The following is a 19,734-nucleotide window of genomic DNA, read 5'->3' on the forward strand; positions in this document are numbered from 1 at the left end:
ACTTTGAATGACAGCTGATTTCTTGGATTACAATTTTAAAACGTCTGCAAAATATTTAGGTTGAAAGGAACGGTTATATCAAGATGGGATTTTAGAAAGGAGGATTCCTTTTTTGCTTTGGGTCCACAGATGCTTGAAAAAGCAAAATAGAATTAATTGGCCTAAAAATTACTTTGTGTATACAACTATATCAAACTGTAAATACATTAGCAGAAGATTACTTCATGCTTGTTATTTGGTATGTGAGGCAACGAGCCAGTTTTCCAGAAGAAAAGGCTGAAGAAGTAGCACATGAGATGTTAGTGCAGTGAAGTGCAGAAGTATAGTATCTGCTAATAAGGCTATAAAATATGGTTTTCAATTGGCCATAAAATCAAAATTAACCTTTCTGGTATGTTATACTATAGATTAGGATATAATTTTTTTTTCTATAATTTTTGAGTAAGACGGGGGAAGTACATAACATTGCTGTCCTTGTTATCCTAGATGTGCAAATGAAATTTATCAGCAAATCTGAGTGCTTTAGAGGAATTAGTAAGGAACCCTTAGGCCACTTGAAAAAGAAAACAATCCCTTTCTCTAAGCTCAACCATTATACACCTTTGTATGCACCAAATTTGTGCCTGAACATTGAAAAATGTGTATGTGTAATTCTTAAAGTTCATTGTCTGGGGCAATGCACCTGTTATGTCCATTTTTAACTCCTGTCAACCCCCAAACTCTTTAAATTAAAATGATTCTAGATCCTATGTGTCAATAGCAATTAACTCCACTAGGGATACATTGCATGTTTGCTTGCATTTAGGAGTCCTAATCTCAGTCCTGTTCTTCCTGAACTTCCAGAATTACCAAATATGCAACCATGGAAAGGACCACAGGGTTAAAAAAAAAAAAAAAGAATAAAAGGTGTAAAACCTGAATAGAGATGTTTTAGCCCAGAAAAGAAGGTTCCCTCTGAATTATTTCATGAACTGTTTGTATCTTTGAACTAAAGTGATGAGTATTTGTATCTGTGGCCACATGGCTGGCACCCCTGGCCCAAGGCTGAGCAATCTGCCCAGAGCCTGAGAAACTCGCTGGAGAGAGCAAGAGTGAGCAGCTGACAGGAGTTAGGAAGTGTGCCATAAAGTCTGGTGGTGCTACACAGGCAGTTCATGGAAGTTATGGGAGGCAAGGCCAAGCTCTGGTGGAGACCTTTTGGAAAGGAAAGCTTGTGAGATAGAAATTCCAGGGAACTTGGTAACACCATTGTGGCTGAGATGATCTAAGTGGCAGCAGCTGAGGTTTGACTTTTGGGTATGAGGTAGCAAAGCTAAGACCCATGAAAGTAATTGGGTAAGAATTTTTTTTACCTGCAGAGATAGACAAGGTTGGAGAAACAGAGGCACTGTGGAGAACAGGGAAGTAATAAGCACAGGAACAAGGAGAGAAGAGGGGTAAAAGGTGCTTGTGCTGACTGCTGGCCAGCGCCTCATCCATTCATGCTGTGTCTGACCATGGTCCTCTGTCCTGCCTCCTGAAATCCTAGTCCTATTCTCTGTGTCATGAATCCTATTTCTAGCATCCTGTGTGTGTGTGTGTGTGTGTGTGTGTGTGTGTGTGTGCCTCCCTGTGTGGAACATGTGCACTGCAAGTTCCCTGGCTGGACCTGCACAGGGCCATTTGGGTTCACGGGAATCATCCTGCATGCAGCTCGGGTGGATGGGGAAAGGGAAACCTCCAGGGTCCCGAGTCAAATGGATTCAACCACTCCATAACCTCTGGGACTGTACTGCTGTGGCTATAAAGAGAAGGTCAAAGGTAAAAGAATTCAAACAAACTAATATTTTAACACAGTTTTATAAACCTGCTATGTTACATGGTCTAGATGGCCTTCAGTGGTCCCTTCCAACCTTACACCATCCCTGTGATTCGGTGATACATTGTTTTGTCTATATGATTATTTTTCTTGCAATAAAAGAGTGTAACAGCATGACAACTGCATCACTGCTAGCTATTTTGACGTTCTGTGCCAGTCTGTCTCCTTGTCTAGGGCCTTCATGCTCATTTCATGTGTCAACAGTATGGGGATTCTTTAAGGATTCTACTGTTAAGATTCCTCTAAATCTGAATTTATTTTGGCTCTGTTGCAGCTCCACCTAGCCTCAATCCCACACTGCTGAGGGGGTCTAGATCTATCTGCTGACACAATGAGCTCCCTTACACATGCCTACTCTAGGAATCAGTCTACTAAAATCCCCAAGCTCACATCAGGCCTGTCTTTTCCTATGCTTAGTTTTCATCTCAGATAGAGTCCATTATTTTCTGTGCATTCTACTCCAGAACACTATTTCTTCTATCAATATTTCTACACAGCAACTGTATATACTGTACAAAGTGAGAAAATAGTTGGTCTTTCTGCCCATGATGCCTTGGGAGGCTACCTAGAACAGAGGCTAGACAGTGTTAAAGGAATAAAGTAGGTATTTATTAAAAGTGCTTTCAGAGGATACACCTTGGGAAGTACAAGACCCTGGCCGTGGCTATATTCAATATGGAAGGTGGGTCATGAGTTTTCATAGTTTTATGAGTTTTGGTCTATTTACGTATTGGGGTTATTTGTCCAATTGCAGCTTCAGGTTATGAAGTCCCATCCTCCCACTTTGCTCTCCTCAATTCGCTGTTGTTTATACTTTTTGGGCCTGAAGCTGCAACGGTGTCCTTGGTTCTCAGGCTGGAAAAGGATTGTTTTGTCTAACTAATCTTGCTAACACTTTTTATGAAGTTCAGAGTTATACACTAATGCAGTACAGAATCTGGAAAATATGAAAGCTAAAACTTAAGGCAACACCCACGCTAGCTTTAAACAAACATTTCACTCTGCTCCAGGCTCCTCCAGCCCTTCCGTGGTGTAACCGTCAGTACAATCAGTATCGTTTCTCACCAGTTCTGAAGGTTACAGAAAATGATTGAGGCCAATTTGAAACATTTTGCTTTGGTTCTTGCAGAGACTGCTTGTTTTATTGCTTCCTGAAGTTTGGCCATTCCTTGCCAAAGAAGGCAGCAGAGCTCAGCAGCTGAGTGACTGATCTGAAGCCAAGCCAGCACAGAGGTGTCTTGGGAAGGGCCCCCTGAGCCACTTGGGACACCTGGCACAGCCCATTAACACGGGACAACCAGACTGGCAGAGGTGGGAGGAGACGCTAAGAAAGGAGCTAAGGTGGACATTATAGGTGTGGGTAGGAGCAGAGATTAAAAACCATAAAAGTTTTCTACTAATGTCTCCTGAACTCGTGGATTCTATAGGAGGAGCAGCTGTCTGCAGATCATCCTCAATTAAGTCCTTGTTCTTGTAAGTAAAAGCTCTCCTGCATGACAGTGCAGACTGTTTATGTGGAAGACTACTAAACACAGACTGGAATATTTATATTTATTTTTGCAATACCAGGGTAAAAACAATTTAACAATGCCAAGTATAGTGTTAGTCTCATAAAAAGTTTTCATTTCAAAACAAATTATTTCTAGTTCCCACAAAAAGTTAAAATCACATGCAGCTATATGAAGGTAAATTCCTTAAGATGCACAATTATATATCAGAAGACTTTGTTAAAGTAAAAACATACTGACTACATTATTTTAACAAGGCAATTACACAGAACTAGAAAACTGACTCTGTAGTAAAATATAAAAATCTACAATTATAAATATAAATTTGGTCCATGGATCACTACAGAAGTAGCAGTATTTACAGTAAGTATCAGATTACTATTCTAAATGTCTAATTGAAATCTTAAAATGTTGAATGTTATGTAGAACAGTATTTTATTTACATTCTACTATATTAAAAGTTGCATTTCTAGCAAATGTAAATTGTTATAAATACAGCGAATAAACCAAATACTAAACCCATGACATGTTTTTAATCAAGGATTCCCTAGCATCTATAAATACGGTAATTTTAAGTTAAAAGTAAAGCCAGATAAATCAAAATAAAAACTAATACTGAAAAAACATACACAATTCAATAATTAGAAACACTGTAAAAGTCAATCAAGTTAGTCCAGATGTAACAATGTATTACAAGAAATCTTTCAAGAAAAGGCACACATTGTTAATGATAAAAGTTCCACAGTAAAGTTGTATATAACAGAAATGACTTGGTTTGAGCAACGGCTGGGGTCTGATTATATATATACTGACTGGACAGATTTTCCCCACCCAAAGTATAAAACTGAAAATGATAATGGTAAACTCCAGGTGTGATTGGTGTGATGCAGTGATGTGTATGTTTGATTTGATGTGCTGATTAAACTAAGGATTCTAAACTTTCAGCTGCATTTCCATCAGGTAAAGCTGAGCCATTACTGTCCATGGATGCTGAAGGGTTTTCTTCTTGTCTTGTGCTGACGAGGCTGAGAATAGCTTTGTATAGAAACTGGTACTGTTCCTGGAGAAGAAAAGAGGATACACTCAGGATGTTGGCAGAAATAGTTATCTTGTGACACTGTTGCTCAAAATTAATTAATGGCTGATGTGTCAGTCTGTTAATGTACTGTGCTCCAGAATTTACTGTGCTACTTAGCAGCTTTATTATTTTCTGACTAATGGCTCCCCCTGTACACAATGCAAAGCACAACATTAGGGAACATGGTAAAAGTAGGGGAGAAAGCTGTATTTTAAAATAAATATTATATGCTGAATCTGATCCATGTTAAATTGCACATCTGGGGACAGATTAGAGTTACTGTCTGTCTGTTGGCTTTATTCTCATTTTTTTGTCATCTGTATTCTTTCCAGGAAGATTTATTTTTCTACAGCACCTCTGGAAGACAGTTTTGATTAATTCATTCAGAAACTAAGATGCAAATAGTTCAGTAATGTTGCCCTAAGATCTAAGCATGCTAATAATGTCACACATAGGGAAAAAAAAAGCACACATTTTGTTTATTACTTACAATGTCTGTAAAGATTCCAGGCCTCATCAGATTTATCATCTTTGCTACGTGGTAAACATCCACTGAATTCTCATTTTCCAGTTGATGCATCAGAGTTGTTAATGCACAGAAAGTGCCTGCTGTCACCCCTCCATGCCTTTGTAAAGTAAAACCAAACAAAACTCTAGAAACTGGGTCAAGTTTTACAGCTAGAGAAAATACAAATTCTGGGGCAAACTGGTAAGATGAATTTCTGTCATGTGGAATCTGCCATATCTGAAACAGCTCTGCCCAGCACTGCCTTAAAAAGACTTTCACAGCACCTGGCTACAACTTCTTGGACTTATTTCTCTACAACCCTCTACTAGCCAAAAAAGATTTGGGTCCTTCTATGTTTCAACATTTTGTTATTTTTTGCCATTATTGAACAGCTGGAGAAGGGTATGGTGCCTCATCTGAACAGTTAATTCTTTCAGTAAAAGGCAATAAAGTCTTAACTGACTTCCTCCCTAGTGACCCACCTGATAACCATCTAGAGTATCAGAATCATAAAACTGAAATGAAGTATGATAAAATAAAAATGTTTCTCTTGTTGATGCAGCTGGAGCAGTAGCAAACACCACTACTGTTAAGTGCAGACCTTCTGCCTTATTTTGGCAACTTTCACTCAGTGAAAGGATGGTTCTACAGAAAAAAATCAAAACAAACAGAAAAGTGCAGTTCTTACTCATCGTGTACAATCATGGGCCCATCACGGTTAGAAACTTCCTCTTTGATGATGCTGATCAGTTCAAAAGTTTTACTAATGGGACTATCAGGATTTGGCCATTTTGGACACTGAAAATGCCTCACTTCAAGTACATAGTCATCCTAAGTGATTAAAAAAAAACAAACAAAAAAACCACCATTAATCAATTTTGTAAAAAATTGATTTTCTTTATTCTTTTTCTTCACCTTGTGCCAGCTCCAACCTCCAGATGCAGAATCCCACTGCTGTAGAGGTTGGACTACCCTATTCTCCATGTCATCATATTACCTTATAGACATATCCCTTTCAAGGATGTTTCTAGGGCATGAATTTTTTTTAATCAGACATTTACCATCAAAAATGTAACAAAATGTGGGCATTGCTTTCAGAAAATAAGTCCTTAGTTATATGCTTATGACAGCATTACCTGCGTAGCTTCTAAAATGAAGTCTTGGATTATGAGCTTCTCCTCGTTAGACAGACACTTGTGTTCTTCAGCAATCATAGTGACTTTGAAACTCTCACAGTTTATAGGCTCATCTTTATTTGGCCAGTACACAAATTCATCTTCAGCCTCCAGGAAAAAAAAACCAAACCAAAAATGGAGTCATAAAAGCAAGTAATATTAAGATCTTAAAATGCAAAATCCAACATAATAAATAATGTGTCACATATATAATCAATCCAGCCGTCTAGATTTAAATTGACAAATCAAATTTTGAGTGGGATAACAAAGGCAAAATTATGGTTTCCAAAGACCTCTGTCATGATCCTGACCAGAAGATCCATGTACCCTGTGGACCTACATAGCAAGGATCCTGCAGTGCTGCATTGTGCCACACATCCAGCCTGGCCTCAGGCTGTGCTGTGCATAGCCCATGGTCATATGATGTATTTAGCTGGTGTGTTCTAATGTATGTGTGGTTTTGGGGTTACCTAAAAGTGAAGAAAAAAGTTTTCATGGGAACATCTTTTCTGTCTGACAGCAGAAATGAAGAGAGATTTTTTTGTAAAGAAAATCCTATAATCACTGTAATAACCAAAATGGTCAGATGGATAGGGAATCCTCCTTGTCATGTGTCCTGTCTGGCTGTTGTGTCTTTCAGGGATGGTGGGGTGGGCTGCAGCTGTGGATGCAGAGCTCAGAGAGGCCATGGCTGTGTGCTGGGTGGGTACCACTGCTGCCTGGCCAAGCTGGCAGGGTTTCAGTGCCCTTCCTGCACACCCTCCTGCAGGAACTGCTGCCCCATGCCCTGCATGCCCACCCTGCTGGCAGTGCTCATGGCCACTCCTGCTCCCCACAGGCTTTTTTACGTGTGAGGAATGCTTGGCCACTGGTGCTCCTGGCCCACCACAGTCCCACCAGCTGCTGTTGTGCAATAAAGAACCTCAAACTTCTGCCCTTACCTAATAATGGCTAAGGAGCCATATTACAGCTAAGAAGCTGTGGAGCAAAAACTAACCTTCCATAGTGGTTACTTCTGTTGTTTGCCTCCTTTTATAAATTGTACAGGACTGATTCAATATGTTTTCATTCCAATCACAATCTGCCTAGTCAAAGATTTCTAGACTTCTGCTAGATGACTTGGGGATTTTACACTCATCTTAGTATTACTAAGGTTTTTTTTCCAAATCCAAGATATTTTCTCATATCCTGCATATTTCAAAATGGTGATACCAATAAAATTAATACAGAAACTCATAACAATCAGCCACAGAACTTACCATATTCTGGCTATCAGGGAGCATGACTATTAACTGGGCATTATGGTCCCATATCATTCTCCAGAAATCCTTGATAGTGTGTAGTAAAGGATGCTGAGTAATAATGAATTCATTACTTTGATAATAACCCTGCAAAAAAAATTAAATAAATTAATTGACAGATTCAGAATTGCTGCCCAAATATTAATGCTTAATTAATAGGAAGGTTCTAGTGGACAGAGTGAGAACCTAGAAAATACATTGCACACTTGTTCCTTTTTGGCTTCCTGCAAATATTAGAAAAAATATCAAACTTCCACTGAAATATTTTCCATGTGAACAGAATAGATTCAATTACATTGAAACAGTTTTTAAGAATAAAAATATATTTGATAAAAAAAAGGACAAAAGAGATCAGAGGAGACTCAAACAGCCAACTCAGAATAAAAATATATTATCCATAATTCCAGAGGAGCTAACTACCTGACCAAATAAAAGAATACTCAAAAGATATGCAAAAATGCCAAGCAGTTTCTTAATTTGTACAGATATCTCAGATCAATCTCTTACCCTGAAAGAGAGTTCCTATGCAGTAATGCACCAGAAAAATCATGTACACATACCACTGCATAGAGCTTTCCCATTTTTTTCCTGAATGTCCAGGAGGCATTTACTCCTCCCTCTCAGCTATTGAAAAGGGAAAGAGTTGAAGGAAACCCAGAGAGCAAAAAGAAAGCTAATGAATTACGGTATCTTTAGCTATGCCAGTTGCAAAAATACTGTGAGATGAGCAGGTAGGAAGACAAACCAAAATACAGCCATTAAAAACTAACTTGTTAGTTAACACGTTTAGACATTTAGTTCATCTCAAGAGATCTTTCCATAAAGCATTTAGCTTTACCAGTTTTTAACTATGATGTGATTTCTGTTTCTACAGATTGTTAAAATGCAATGCAGTTAGCCAAACTTAAAGCCAGTAATTATGGTAATAGGACCTCCTGGAGGAAGTAAGTCTTTCAGGCAGAGTGAATAATGGAAGAAAGGAGCTTTCAAAATCAGGATTGTGCCACCCTAAATCAGCCAAATGGCAACTCTGAAAACAGCTGTTCATTGTTTTTCACCAATATATTAGCTGACTTACCATAATATAGGAAGCATTGATGTAGTCTGTGCCTTCACCAGACAGTGATGAGATACCCACTCTAGATCTTTCCACTGTAAAAAAAGTTACAAATTCACAAATATGTTGCAATGACTCTTATAATATTATAGCAATTATCCCACATCTCACAGTAATAAGAACACTGAGCTCCATCAGTCAGGATAAATTCCTACCCAGCCATCTGTTTAATTTTTCTATGTGTAATTCTTAATTCACTTCTTCACTCTAAGTACTTTACAGGACATTGCTCCAAACCAATGCAGATGTCTTCAGTTCTTGTTGAGGATTTGAACAAACTTACCAGGAATGATAGATGAGGTTCGGTTCTTTTCTCTGTTACACTGTTTGAGTGCAGTTGAATAATCACACTGCTGTGTGTTAGACTGGCTCAGTAGCTGAAACAATGAAGTTAAAAAAAAGTCAAGTAACTGTAGAAAAGCCATTCCTTCATAAGCTGCATTAAACAGAAGGGTGCATATATTGCAGGTTTGCTGTCTCTCTGAACTTTAGTTATCTAGTTATCTGTCTAAACTACTTAACAAGTCACCAGAATACTTTTTACTGTTTTATAGCAATTCAAATTATTCTTGAACCCAAGATAAATAACCGTGTCTTTGAAGGTGAAGTCTGTCATCTAGCCAGTGCTGTACTGTAGGAGGGGAGTACACTGATTTATCAATATAGCTCATGACATATCTGCCATGAATACCAGAATGGTATCTTTCCAGACAGCAGTTTTACCTTAGAGATTTTCCAGCAAAGGCACTTAGTTAAATTTTCCAAAATCTACTTACTGTCCTATTTCCAATTATCTCTTTTTTGTGGATTTTTTGGGTGGATTCCTTGTTTAACAGTATTCAAATAATTCTGTCCCAACTGTCTGCATTCATATGATAAATTTAAACTTAATTTAGGCTCAGCAGTTAAATTTTAGGTAGAGAAAGCTGAGAAAAGTTGTGTTGAAATATCTACTTTTAAGTCATTCGGGTTTACACGCCTAAAGATTTTCACACTACTATCTCAGAGAGCTCACCTTGAATTGTTTCTCCAGTCTGGTCTTTCCTGTTGGTCCAGGTATCAAGAGAGCATTAACGTAGGCATGAATGTGAGTCTCAAGGACTTCTGTTTCTTTACTGAGTATTGCTTCGACCAGTGCATCATGAATGAAGATGTATTGCTCCTAGGAAAACACAACCAAACATCTGAGCTCTCATGATTTTCAGATTCCCCTGGATACCTCTGGTTAAGCTGACATTTCTGATGTGGTCACTATTTTTTCACAGGGGTTTTCTCAAATGTGATCCTCTATAGCGAAGGCTGTCCCTCTGCAGTGTCAGTACACACAAGCACACTTGACAATTACACTTGCAATACACACACATATATATATATAATAATACCAAATTCTCACTACCTGTGATATCTCATGTTAACAGAATAGAGTTAAAAATGCAAGCACAGCCTTGAGTCAAATTTTCAAGCCAGTCCTACCCCTAGTTCCTACAGTTATCCTCTATTTTCTTTCTCACATCCTCTGGAACAAGCACCCTAGCTGTTGATTAACTTTTTTTTCCTATTGAAAGGCACTGGGGAATCTAACCACCTGTTCTTGAAACCTGAAATAGATTTTCAAATGCCCTGCTGTTGCCCTTATTGTTTTCTCTTGGTCTTTCAATATTCTATATACAATCTTCAGTTTAAAGCGTCTGTATATAATTTTCTGTCTGAAACTGCTTCCCCCCCCATATTTTATTGCCTAATATAAACTGTTTGATAAGGTTCAGTGAAGATCTGAACACCTGACAATGGTGCTTCCTCAAAAAGCTCTGTGACAAAAATACAAGTCCTGCCAAGAAAGCAGTACTGTGGGAAGCATGATTTATACAGGCTTCCTTCTGAGTCCTCCTTAATAAACAGACAAGACCCCAAAGAAAGGTAATTTCTAGTGCACTGCTCTAAGTGTGCCCAGAAGGATGTCTCTATAAAACCAAGGCAAAGGGCAAAAGGGAAAATCCAGTCTGGTGACTGGTTTTCCGTCTGTCTGGTGGTGCCAGAAAGAGGATTGCAATATTTCTCCTCCTGCAAACAGAAATAGTCTCATGCTATTAATATTTTATTCTTACCTCAGTCTGCACCAAGTAGTTCCTTTGGGTACGTATGTGTTTTAAGAATCCAAATATGTTGACTGTCCCTTCATGCTGAATTTGCTGCAGCATGCTGTCTAACACTATGTATGTGCCTGTCCTTCCAACACCAGCACTATAAAACAAAAAAATAGTCTTGAGCCTGAAGTAAAACACTAATGGGAAGAACTGTTCCATACACATGGCTTTTTCAACAAACTGCTGCACAGGGAAGACTTCCCTCTACAAATGAATTTATTTTATGGTATACTTTGCTAAAGGTTCAAGGCTGATAGTAATCTTTTTCTTTGTGCAAGAATAAACCTAAAGATCATTTTCTCAAATGATTTTTAAACTATTGGCTGAAATACAACTAAGGGATTTCCTGGAGGTCTGCAATTTTCAGCCTTGTAATATTCCTTAGGATACTCTTCCAAATACACACAGAAAAGGTGGTATATGTCAGCATTTGGGCATAGTTAATGCATTCAAATTCTTTTATGTTTAAACTCCACTTTGAAGCAAACATTTAATTTTGAAACCCACTACAGTATAGGAGATTTCAAAGATAAACTCCAGGAAATGGCAGAACTTGAGTTGAGAGTATATCTGTAAAAGAAAAAACTTAGTGCTCTATAGACAAAATTGAGGTGGCAAGCAATTGTTGAAAACCATTTTAAAAATAGAAAATGGAAAAGAAGGTGTTAATCAACTCATTCCTCTTACAAACTCTGATTAATGTAGTATAGAACCAGCTGTATCATAAAATTAAAGAAAACCTTTTTCTTTTATAAAGTATCTGCGTAGGAAGTACAAAGCCAAGAGGTCAGTTTTTGTTATCTAGTCGTATATGGGAAGTAGTCAGTTGTAATTCCCCTCTAAGACTCGAAGGAACATCATGTATACTGTACATGTAACTTGAGAGCAGCACCATGCTGGGTCTGCATGGTCCCCTATGGGCAGATCCAGCTCAGTCCATACATGCTAATTCAGTCATCTCATTTCTGCCACAGAGGGGGCACAGGGCATAGGTAGTGTGAGCTCAGATTGCTGTAATAAACTGTCTAAATGAGTATAATATGAAACTCAAAGGTCCAGGTTGTTAATACCCTGTTAGACACAAAGAAGTACAAAGATTACCAGACACCATCTGTACTTGTTATGAAAGACAAAACATGAAAAGTATCAAATAAAAAGAGCTAAAATAAGATTCATGAATCTCATCACTTGTGTCTTCCACATAGCCTGTAAATATAAATAAGTTACATTTTAAACATGAGATGATTCCTTTGAAATTTCATAGTGCATGTGGTGAGGTTAGCTAGAAACCATACAAAACTGCCTACAGAGGTGAGTTATACCTGTGACTCAAAGGAGAGGTCTGACTGAAGCCACACAACTTCCCACAGTTCACTTTTTGAAAACTCAATTTGTTCAACTCCTAACGTATTGCCAATATCTCAGCAATCTCAGACTTGACATTTTGAATTTCCCAAAAATAGGCAGAATGTAAATATCAGCAGAACAAGAAGATATGGAATATTCATTTTTCAAGCTAAAAACAGATGTCAGTCAGCTTAGATCATCCCACAAATAAAATATCTTCATTTGCAGCATTTGTGAGGTGACTTTACCTGTTGGCTTTCTCAGAGTCAGCTCCAGAAGGACAGAATTCATGAGGAGGTTCTCTTTCCAAATGTTCCATCAAAGGTGAGGTACTACAGTGGAAAACCAGAACCTGCTTATATATTTTACAATAACCTGGTCCTTCATGGGCATTGTGAAGTCATTCCAGGCCCTACAAGCCCTTTTAAACCGATTTTCCCTGAGCTGCCAGTTTCAGTGAGCACTGGCAGAACAGCTGCCGGCACACTGCGGCACATGCAGACCTCAACCGTTCCCCAGAACACTCCTCCATTGCAAATGACTGCTAGAGCCCAGAGAATGTTAAAAACAGCAGAGTTGTAGTTCAGCCAGGAATAGAGTGAGTCCTCTCTTGTGCACAGAGCTCCTCTTAGGATTAGAGAGTATCCCTGCACCAAAGAAAGCATGAGCCAAAAGCATCCTAAAAGTATATTTGCAGAAATGAAATAATTATCCCCACACATGTATCTGGTAAGCTAATAGCATTCAAGATAGCAGTACAGAAAAGTGGAAAGGAAAAAGAAGTAAAAGCAGTTTAGAAAAAAAACCCAACCAAACAAACAAGAAAAGAACATAGTGCAGAGCAGCATCATCTTGTTTATGGAGATTTACAGAAGTGGCACAATTGATTAGTTGGCCTTATGAAGGAAAGAACTATCAGCTAAGAATATCAGCTAAAACATTATTTGTACTCCATCAGGAATTGTTAAATGCAAGAGTGAAATTTTTCATAACCCACCAGTGAAAAATTCTTTTTTTTCTGCAAAACAAAAGTGAAGTGAACCTTACAGCACTAGAAACCACACCTGCAATGAACCACAACAGGCCCAACAGCGTGGCGCTTGGCATGCGACGCCTTCCGCACGAAGGTGAGAACGGGCAGTGTGTACTCTGGAACACCCATGTCAGGCCACTGGGTATAATGGTACTGAGTCACTAGGCGTCCACTAGACCTCCCTTTCTGGGAACCCTGCAACAGAAAAATAATTCCACATGTTAGCAGCCCGCATCTTCCTTCATTTTATTTCCATACCTGATAGGTGTTGAACTAGTACTATCACTATTTAGTTCAAAGCATGCCATCTGGCTCTGAATATTCCAGCCTTCAAAGAGAAGGGGAAGGACCAGTGCTTCTGTCTCACCAGCTTGCCCGCTGACTGACTGGAAAAATGACCTGACACTTTCTCAGGAAGCCATAGAGAAAGATTAAGGTAACAAATTACAGCTGCTCTCAAGAGTCACCAGCTCTTCCTGCCACTCTGCTCCTCTGTTGAGTGAACAGAAAGAGTGGGATTCATCTCACCCAGCTTTAGTGATCTACAAGGTAAGTAGCCTTGTGTAAACTGCTTTTCTAAGCTCCCTTCCACCATGGCAGCTCAGAGGCAGGGATGCCTTCAGAAAGCAGGTCATCTCATTCAAAGACTGGTTCCTAAAATAGGCAGAATAAATTAATTGATAGTAAATACTGAACATTTTGCATTAATTATGCAGGGAATGTTGTGCAAGGCTAGATGTCTCAGACATTTATGTGCTGGAATAAATTAAGCTTTCAGAATTCTCCTCAAAGTAAGTAACATCACCCTGCTGAGCTGAGATCATGCTGGTTCTCATTTCAATAAAACAAAGAGTGTATTCACCTGTCCTTAAAAAGGAAAATGGAGAGCTGAGGTGGATAATTTAACTCATACCATATTTTCTTCAAGTTGCTCTCTTTCTGAAAATGTATTGTCCTGCTACCCAGGCAGGAAAAGTTCACATCAGCTCTCCAATGTGATCACTGCTTTTCCTTGATGGTCCTACAGTTTTCTGAGTTTGTTCATCTGGTTAAATTAACTGAAGTTGACCAGCATCTTGGCTGGCTGGGATCTACAGGATTTGGCTTTACATATACAGCAGAAAAGAGCTGTCAATTGCCTTAAAAATATTATGAGCATATTTTAACACTTCCTTTTGCCCACTTGTGTTTTTAGGATGCTACAAACCTTTTTGATCTTGGTGTTTCTAAGAGTAAAATTCCTCACAGTGTAATAGGCAAGTACATGAACACTCTTCTGAGTAACCAAGAAGTTCCCATATTCTTCACTACCTTCAGCAGGCCAGTACTGGTCACATTTTCTCTGTTAGAAAGAAATTTTCTCTGTTAGAAAATTTCTCTATAAATAATAGAGAAAAAAAAACAACTTAGAATGCCCAACTAGTAAGCTGAAATGCTCAAATTTAAGAGCAGAAAACTGTATTAGGACTGTCAATACACCCACTTTGTAACAGACATGATCTTATGTGCAAAAGTACAAATAACAATTATTTTGTGCTGTAGAGGGATAGCTGTACAAATATGCTCTTTATTTGGAAAACTCAGAAAAAGAGATTTAAATTGTACTATCAGAGTTAAAAGGGTCTAATAGTGTGGAATTTTCCATTCTATAGACACTCTTAAAACAAAAGAAAATAACGTGATCTATAGGAAAAATAGAAATGCATCCATGTCAGTAGAGTTGTATGTGGCGTCTGATTAGTTTATAGTATGGGCAGAGTATATTTATATCTGGTAGTGAGGGTAAGAGTGTATGGCTAGAATATGCAGGAGAGAGCTGTGATATGTCCAGCCTTTTGTCTGGGTTGTCATATAGCCTTTTCTAGGAGCATTAGAAGAGTGCTTGTTTTATAGCATAGTGTTGCAAATGAAGTGGTACTTCCCAGTGCAGCCCTCATCTGCGATTGCTGTGCCTGTATCATCTGAGAGATGCTTCATAGGTTGTATGATAAGATTTACACTCATTTTAGGCAGTGCTGCCAGTGTGTGGTGTGATGCAATGTCTCCTCATGTGTCCCCAGGTTGCAGGTATACTCCCATCACATAATCAGAGGAACACACACCCTGTGATGGGATTTGACTTCATTTTGTCTCACGGGACAAATGGGTGTCTAGTCATGTAGTGGGAAAGGAACTGTGAGTACTGTGGGTTGTTAACAAGGAGCAGACAGTGAATGTCCAGAAAAGTTCACTTCAACTATGCTCTTCTCTTTCCAGGGTCCAAGCAACCCTGACAAGGCGCATGAAGGCAAGCAGATAAGCAGATTGGTGGCAGAACGTGGCACAAGGCCCACAGTCTGTCCACTCATATTATATACATGGAGTCTTTTTTTCAGTATAAGATTTTTTTTTTGTGGTTAGAACATGGTCTTTTCAAGATTTATTGAATATTTTCTTTAGTTTCATGATACAAATTCTCAACTTTATACTTCTGTAGACATTCCAGGTACAAGCAAATGCTACAAACTATTGCTTTTTGCTCAATAATTGACTAAACCAGATTTCAAAAAGAAAGATAGGAGTTTGTTACAGGTAGATCTAGCAACATCAAAGAAATAAAAATCAGACAACGGTACTCATACCCTTCCTTTCTCAATGAGATTAGTTATCATCACAATAACTTCCACATTATGTTCCCATATCATTCTCCAGAAATCTTCTGCTGTTGATTTTAGTGGCCCTTGAGCTGCAATGTAGGCTTTTGGCTTGTTGTAACCCTAAATTGAAATATAAGAAATGGCACTAGTCAAATCACTGTCCATCAGCAAAAGGAGTTTGGGAGGTGTACATGACATTTTATATATTTATTTTTAAAGACTCTGAAAAGCTTTTAAGCGCTTTTAAATTTTTAACTACTGAAATTGCAGAAACCCTGTGGTATCAGGTGACATATGAATACAGCTGTTCTGCCACTGCCCACATTTAGGCAGAGCATTGACACGACAGTTATTACGAGGCACATACACATGGGTTGCAAAAGTGATTTAAAAAACATATCATGATCATTCACATGTAAATAATTACGTAATGAAAACTGGTTATGGTATATTGGTATATGGTATGTGGTATACTGGTGAGGCTCCAAGGCATCTTCCTCTCATGAGATTACTTCAGATGGGAGAATTAACCACTCAGATGAGATATACTTCTAAAGTGACTCAGATGTGACAGGACATTTTTACTTTAAAAATGCCTCTCATTAAGCTGCAGCTGCTACAATATCAAGATGGATTCAAGAAAGAATTGACATTTTACCTTTGCTTTAACTTTGTAGACCTAACTTAGACCACAAAAAATTTTTTTAACAAAATCTGTAATACTGTGATACTGTTTTTGAATAAAATCTGTTCATCTCCATATATAATTTTTCTACAGAAAAGGCTGACAGATCAATAGGCCAATGCATAGAAAAAGGCACTTACATCGACATAGTTGGCATTAATGTAATCAGTCAGTTTTCCATCCTTTTCAGCAAGCTGTGCTAATTTAACCCTAGTATGATCATCTGCAGTAAAACAAGGGAGAAAATAAGCAATTTTGGTAAGAATTATATTCTTTCTTGTAAAATAATGAAATGTATTTTTATAATACATAAGGCCAATACAGTAACAATCACATATGCAAGCATCCACTCCTTAGGAATGAATCCAATTAAAAATTCTAATTTTCAGAAAAATAAAGAAATTAATCCAAAATTAGAAGGGATTCAGAATCTAGTAGCGTGGACAGCAGCACCTGGGGTCATTTTAACCTATGACACACTTCCCCTATAGCCTCCAGCTGCTGCTTGCAAAGGTGTACAGGTCTTCTCTAAGTCCTGTGTCATGACTGCCAAATCTGCACAGTGGGGTGTCTCAAAACGACAGCAGGCATCAGTGTTGAGGAACTTCAATTTCAAGTTAAAAGAGCGGACTCTGGAGAGCAGTGGGACTTTGTAAACGCTGGTCACCTGAAGAGTCAGCAGTCACTGCATCAGGGTGAGCTGAAGTGTTCTGTAGCCTGCACTGACTGTAAGGACTGCACTTGAGTCACTTACAGAGGACAATTCTTGCTACTTCAGCTGCCCTAAAAGCTGCCTCCACACTGCTCTTTAATAAAACAAGCCTGGGCTATCACCTTTTGTATGATCAGGTACAAACACAGTGGCAGAGGAAAATCCCTGAGTTTTTGTACCTTTAGAGACATCTTTAGCCAGGGGGATTGGAAATTCTTGTTGCTGGTTTACATTGTCTTCTGCTAGACAGCTGACTCTGTCCCCTTTCTTATTAAGCTTTAGTGACAGTGCATGCTGAAAATAGACTTAATTTAGAGCTTTCTTGTAATCAAAATAAAATTGACATGCTACAGAGAGTTAAAATATGTATTGAGCCATCAAATGATCAAAAAACCAGAGACAATAGCTTGAAAGAGAGATTAACAAAACTGAATAGATGTATTTCAGAGAAGAGAAATCTGGGAGAGTGATGCAATGGGAAAACAAGTGTACTGGCTAATGTAGCTGTTGTATTACATTGTTGCCAGGCATAATACAACATAAAACCAGAACATTTATGTTTATATATGACAGTAAATATATCCAGGGATTTTGAAGCTCATAGATACAATAAATCACCATTATTCTAAATCAAAGATGGATTAATTTTGACAATCAAAGCTTCATTCTAATGGCATTAGAATGAAATCTCCCAACTCCCTTTGGGTCACTGCAGAAGACACAAATATATCCTGCTAACACATGCTCACCAAAGCAGCAGAATGTCAGAGGACTAACTTGAAGAAATGTGAAATCTGATGCTAACTCCTCTCCAAGGAGCACTTTCCTGAACAGAAACTGGAGGTTTCAGTGTAGAAATATTTTTGGTTCCCCTAATAACATACAAATTTATACTTGTTTATAATTGTTTCTCACACAAAACAACAAGTGATGTCTTTACTTACAAGCAACGATGTTTATGTATCGATTCTTATTCTTGTTGTCAGGGTGATTAGAGCTGTCTGATGTAATGCCTAGATCTACAGTACAGCTCTGGATTTCCTGAAAAAAAAGGATGTCACATTTTAGTAACATTAAGATACATAAAATCCCTCTAAATACAGTAAGCAAGCATGAAAATAACCACAACCTTATGCCCAAATATCTATGATATTTTACAACTACGTCATTGCTAAAAAAATGCAGTGAAATAATTCCTTACCTGATAAAACTCTTTCAGTGTCTAATGAGGGAATGAATGCAAAAAAAGTAAAAAAAATCAAATTCCACAGCACAGAACAAATGGATAAGTGTTTATATAAAATTACGATTACTATATGGAAAACAGTTATGGTCATGCAATATATCTGTAATAACAACAAAACTGAGTATTTTGACATAAATCCTAAAGGAAACGAGGTAATTTTCCCAGTTAAAATGCTGGCATCTTTTTTCCTATCTTTATCTTTAATGTTAGATTACATTTAGGCCAGTGAAAGCCTGTACATATGAGCAACATCACAGATTAGCCAGATTATCTATATATTTAACAGTTCACTGGAATTTTTATGTGTCCTTATAAATGCATTAGTTTCTCTGGGGAATGCTTTTGCTCTCTTTGCATTCAGCAGCAAAACCTCCACTGAAGCAGGACCGTGTGCAGTTCAGCCAGGCTCACAGCACAGACTTACAGCCCTCACTCAGGCTGCCAGCGGTTTCACTGTGAAGCCAACAATTTTATAAAGAGAGAGACAGGCTTGACAAGACAGGCACAAAGTCTGTAAGACTCCCAGAATTAATTCGTTTTATTGATGAATTTAGCTGACAAGAAACTCAAGCATTTATAAGGTCCACACTTTTAAATAGCAAATACATTGCCATCACTGAAAGTATAATGATGTTTCCCAACACTTTTTATAATTCATTTTAATGTCAAACACCTTAATCTACTTAAATATATATATGAAAAATGGTTGTCAGTTTAAAAGTTAGATTTTAAATGAGTTATTTTGTAGTAATATTAAAAAAACTTGCTACCCACCCCCCAAAAATCTGAACCACTCTTGTACTTTTCAAATATATGCTAACTCTGCAAAGACAATTACTATATTTCAGTTTTTCCCAATCTTCTAAGTTCTCTATCAGTAGAGAAAAGACCTGAACACTACTTATGGGGTAGTCCATAAAGCCAAAAAAGATCTCAAAGAAATTATGAGGACACCGAATTTTCTTGGTAAGAGTTAAAACTGGCATGAAATATTTCAGATGCTGCAGCTGTACTTCAGTGACATGCACTATATTTGGTCTTTAGATCACTGTCATAATTTAGGAAAAGTAAAATTGTAGGAAAAGATCAATTTAGAATGAATAATCTGATTTCTGTATTGCTGCACTCACTAATGGTGAAAGAACTTTGTATCCATTGTATTTACATACAGTCCCTCAACGTCTGCTCTTATTAATAGCTAGTCATGTTGGGGTCCAGTTCCATCAGTGCATATGCACATATGTAATGTATGAATATGTACTGGACATTCACAAGTATTTACAAATTTGGTCCCACAGTCAAATGGATATTCTGAATGTTAAATGAATTGAAGAAGAAATGCTGATGAAGAAGATTATGTGAAGGGCATGGAATTTTCGGTCCATT

At 38.0% G+C, this 19,734-nt stretch overlaps 1 protein-coding gene across 7 annotated transcripts in view; it reads right to left on the minus strand.

Annotated features, from left to right (window-relative positions):
• Positions 1-3,392: 3,392 nt before the first annotated feature.
• Positions 3,393-19,734, minus strand: part of PTPRZ1 (protein tyrosine phosphatase receptor type Z1) — a 131,338-nt gene continuing 114,996 nt past the window's right edge. For 2 of the 7 annotated variants that reach the window (XM_015628528.1, XM_015628524.1), the window contains exons 16-31: positions 18,304-18,324; positions 18,047-18,143; positions 16,531-16,613; positions 15,691-15,825; positions 14,277-14,411; positions 13,101-13,264; positions 12,285-12,368; positions 10,651-10,786; positions 9,561-9,707; positions 8,829-8,922; positions 8,507-8,580; positions 7,387-7,515; positions 6,089-6,235; positions 5,641-5,783; positions 4,935-5,070; positions 3,393-4,426 (exon numbers count right to left, since the gene is read on the minus strand). In XM_015628528.1, coding sequence (XP_015484014.1) covers positions 4,286-4,426; positions 4,935-5,070; positions 5,641-5,783; positions 6,089-6,235; positions 7,387-7,515; positions 8,507-8,580; positions 8,829-8,922; positions 9,561-9,707; positions 10,651-10,786; positions 12,285-12,368; positions 13,101-13,264; positions 14,277-14,411; positions 15,691-15,825; positions 16,531-16,613; positions 18,047-18,143; positions 18,304-18,324 — 1,866 coding nt within the window. In that variant the 3' untranslated portion in view covers positions 3,393-4,285. The remainder of the gene's footprint in view (positions 4,427-4,934; positions 5,071-5,640; positions 5,784-6,088; positions 6,236-7,386; positions 7,516-8,506; positions 8,581-8,828; positions 8,923-9,560; positions 9,708-10,650; positions 10,787-12,284; positions 12,369-13,100; positions 13,265-14,276; positions 14,412-15,690; positions 15,826-16,530; positions 16,614-18,046; positions 18,144-18,303; positions 18,325-19,734) is intronic. The other 5 variants (XM_015628530.1, XM_015628526.1, XM_015628531.1 and 2 more) reach the window with 3 other exon arrangements.

The sequence above is a fragment of the Parus major genome, chromosome 1A, assembly GCF_001522545.3.
Source record: "Parus major isolate Abel chromosome 1A, Parus_major1.1, whole genome shotgun sequence".
NCBI classification, from domain to species: Eukaryota; Metazoa; Chordata; class Aves; order Passeriformes; family Paridae; genus Parus; species Parus major.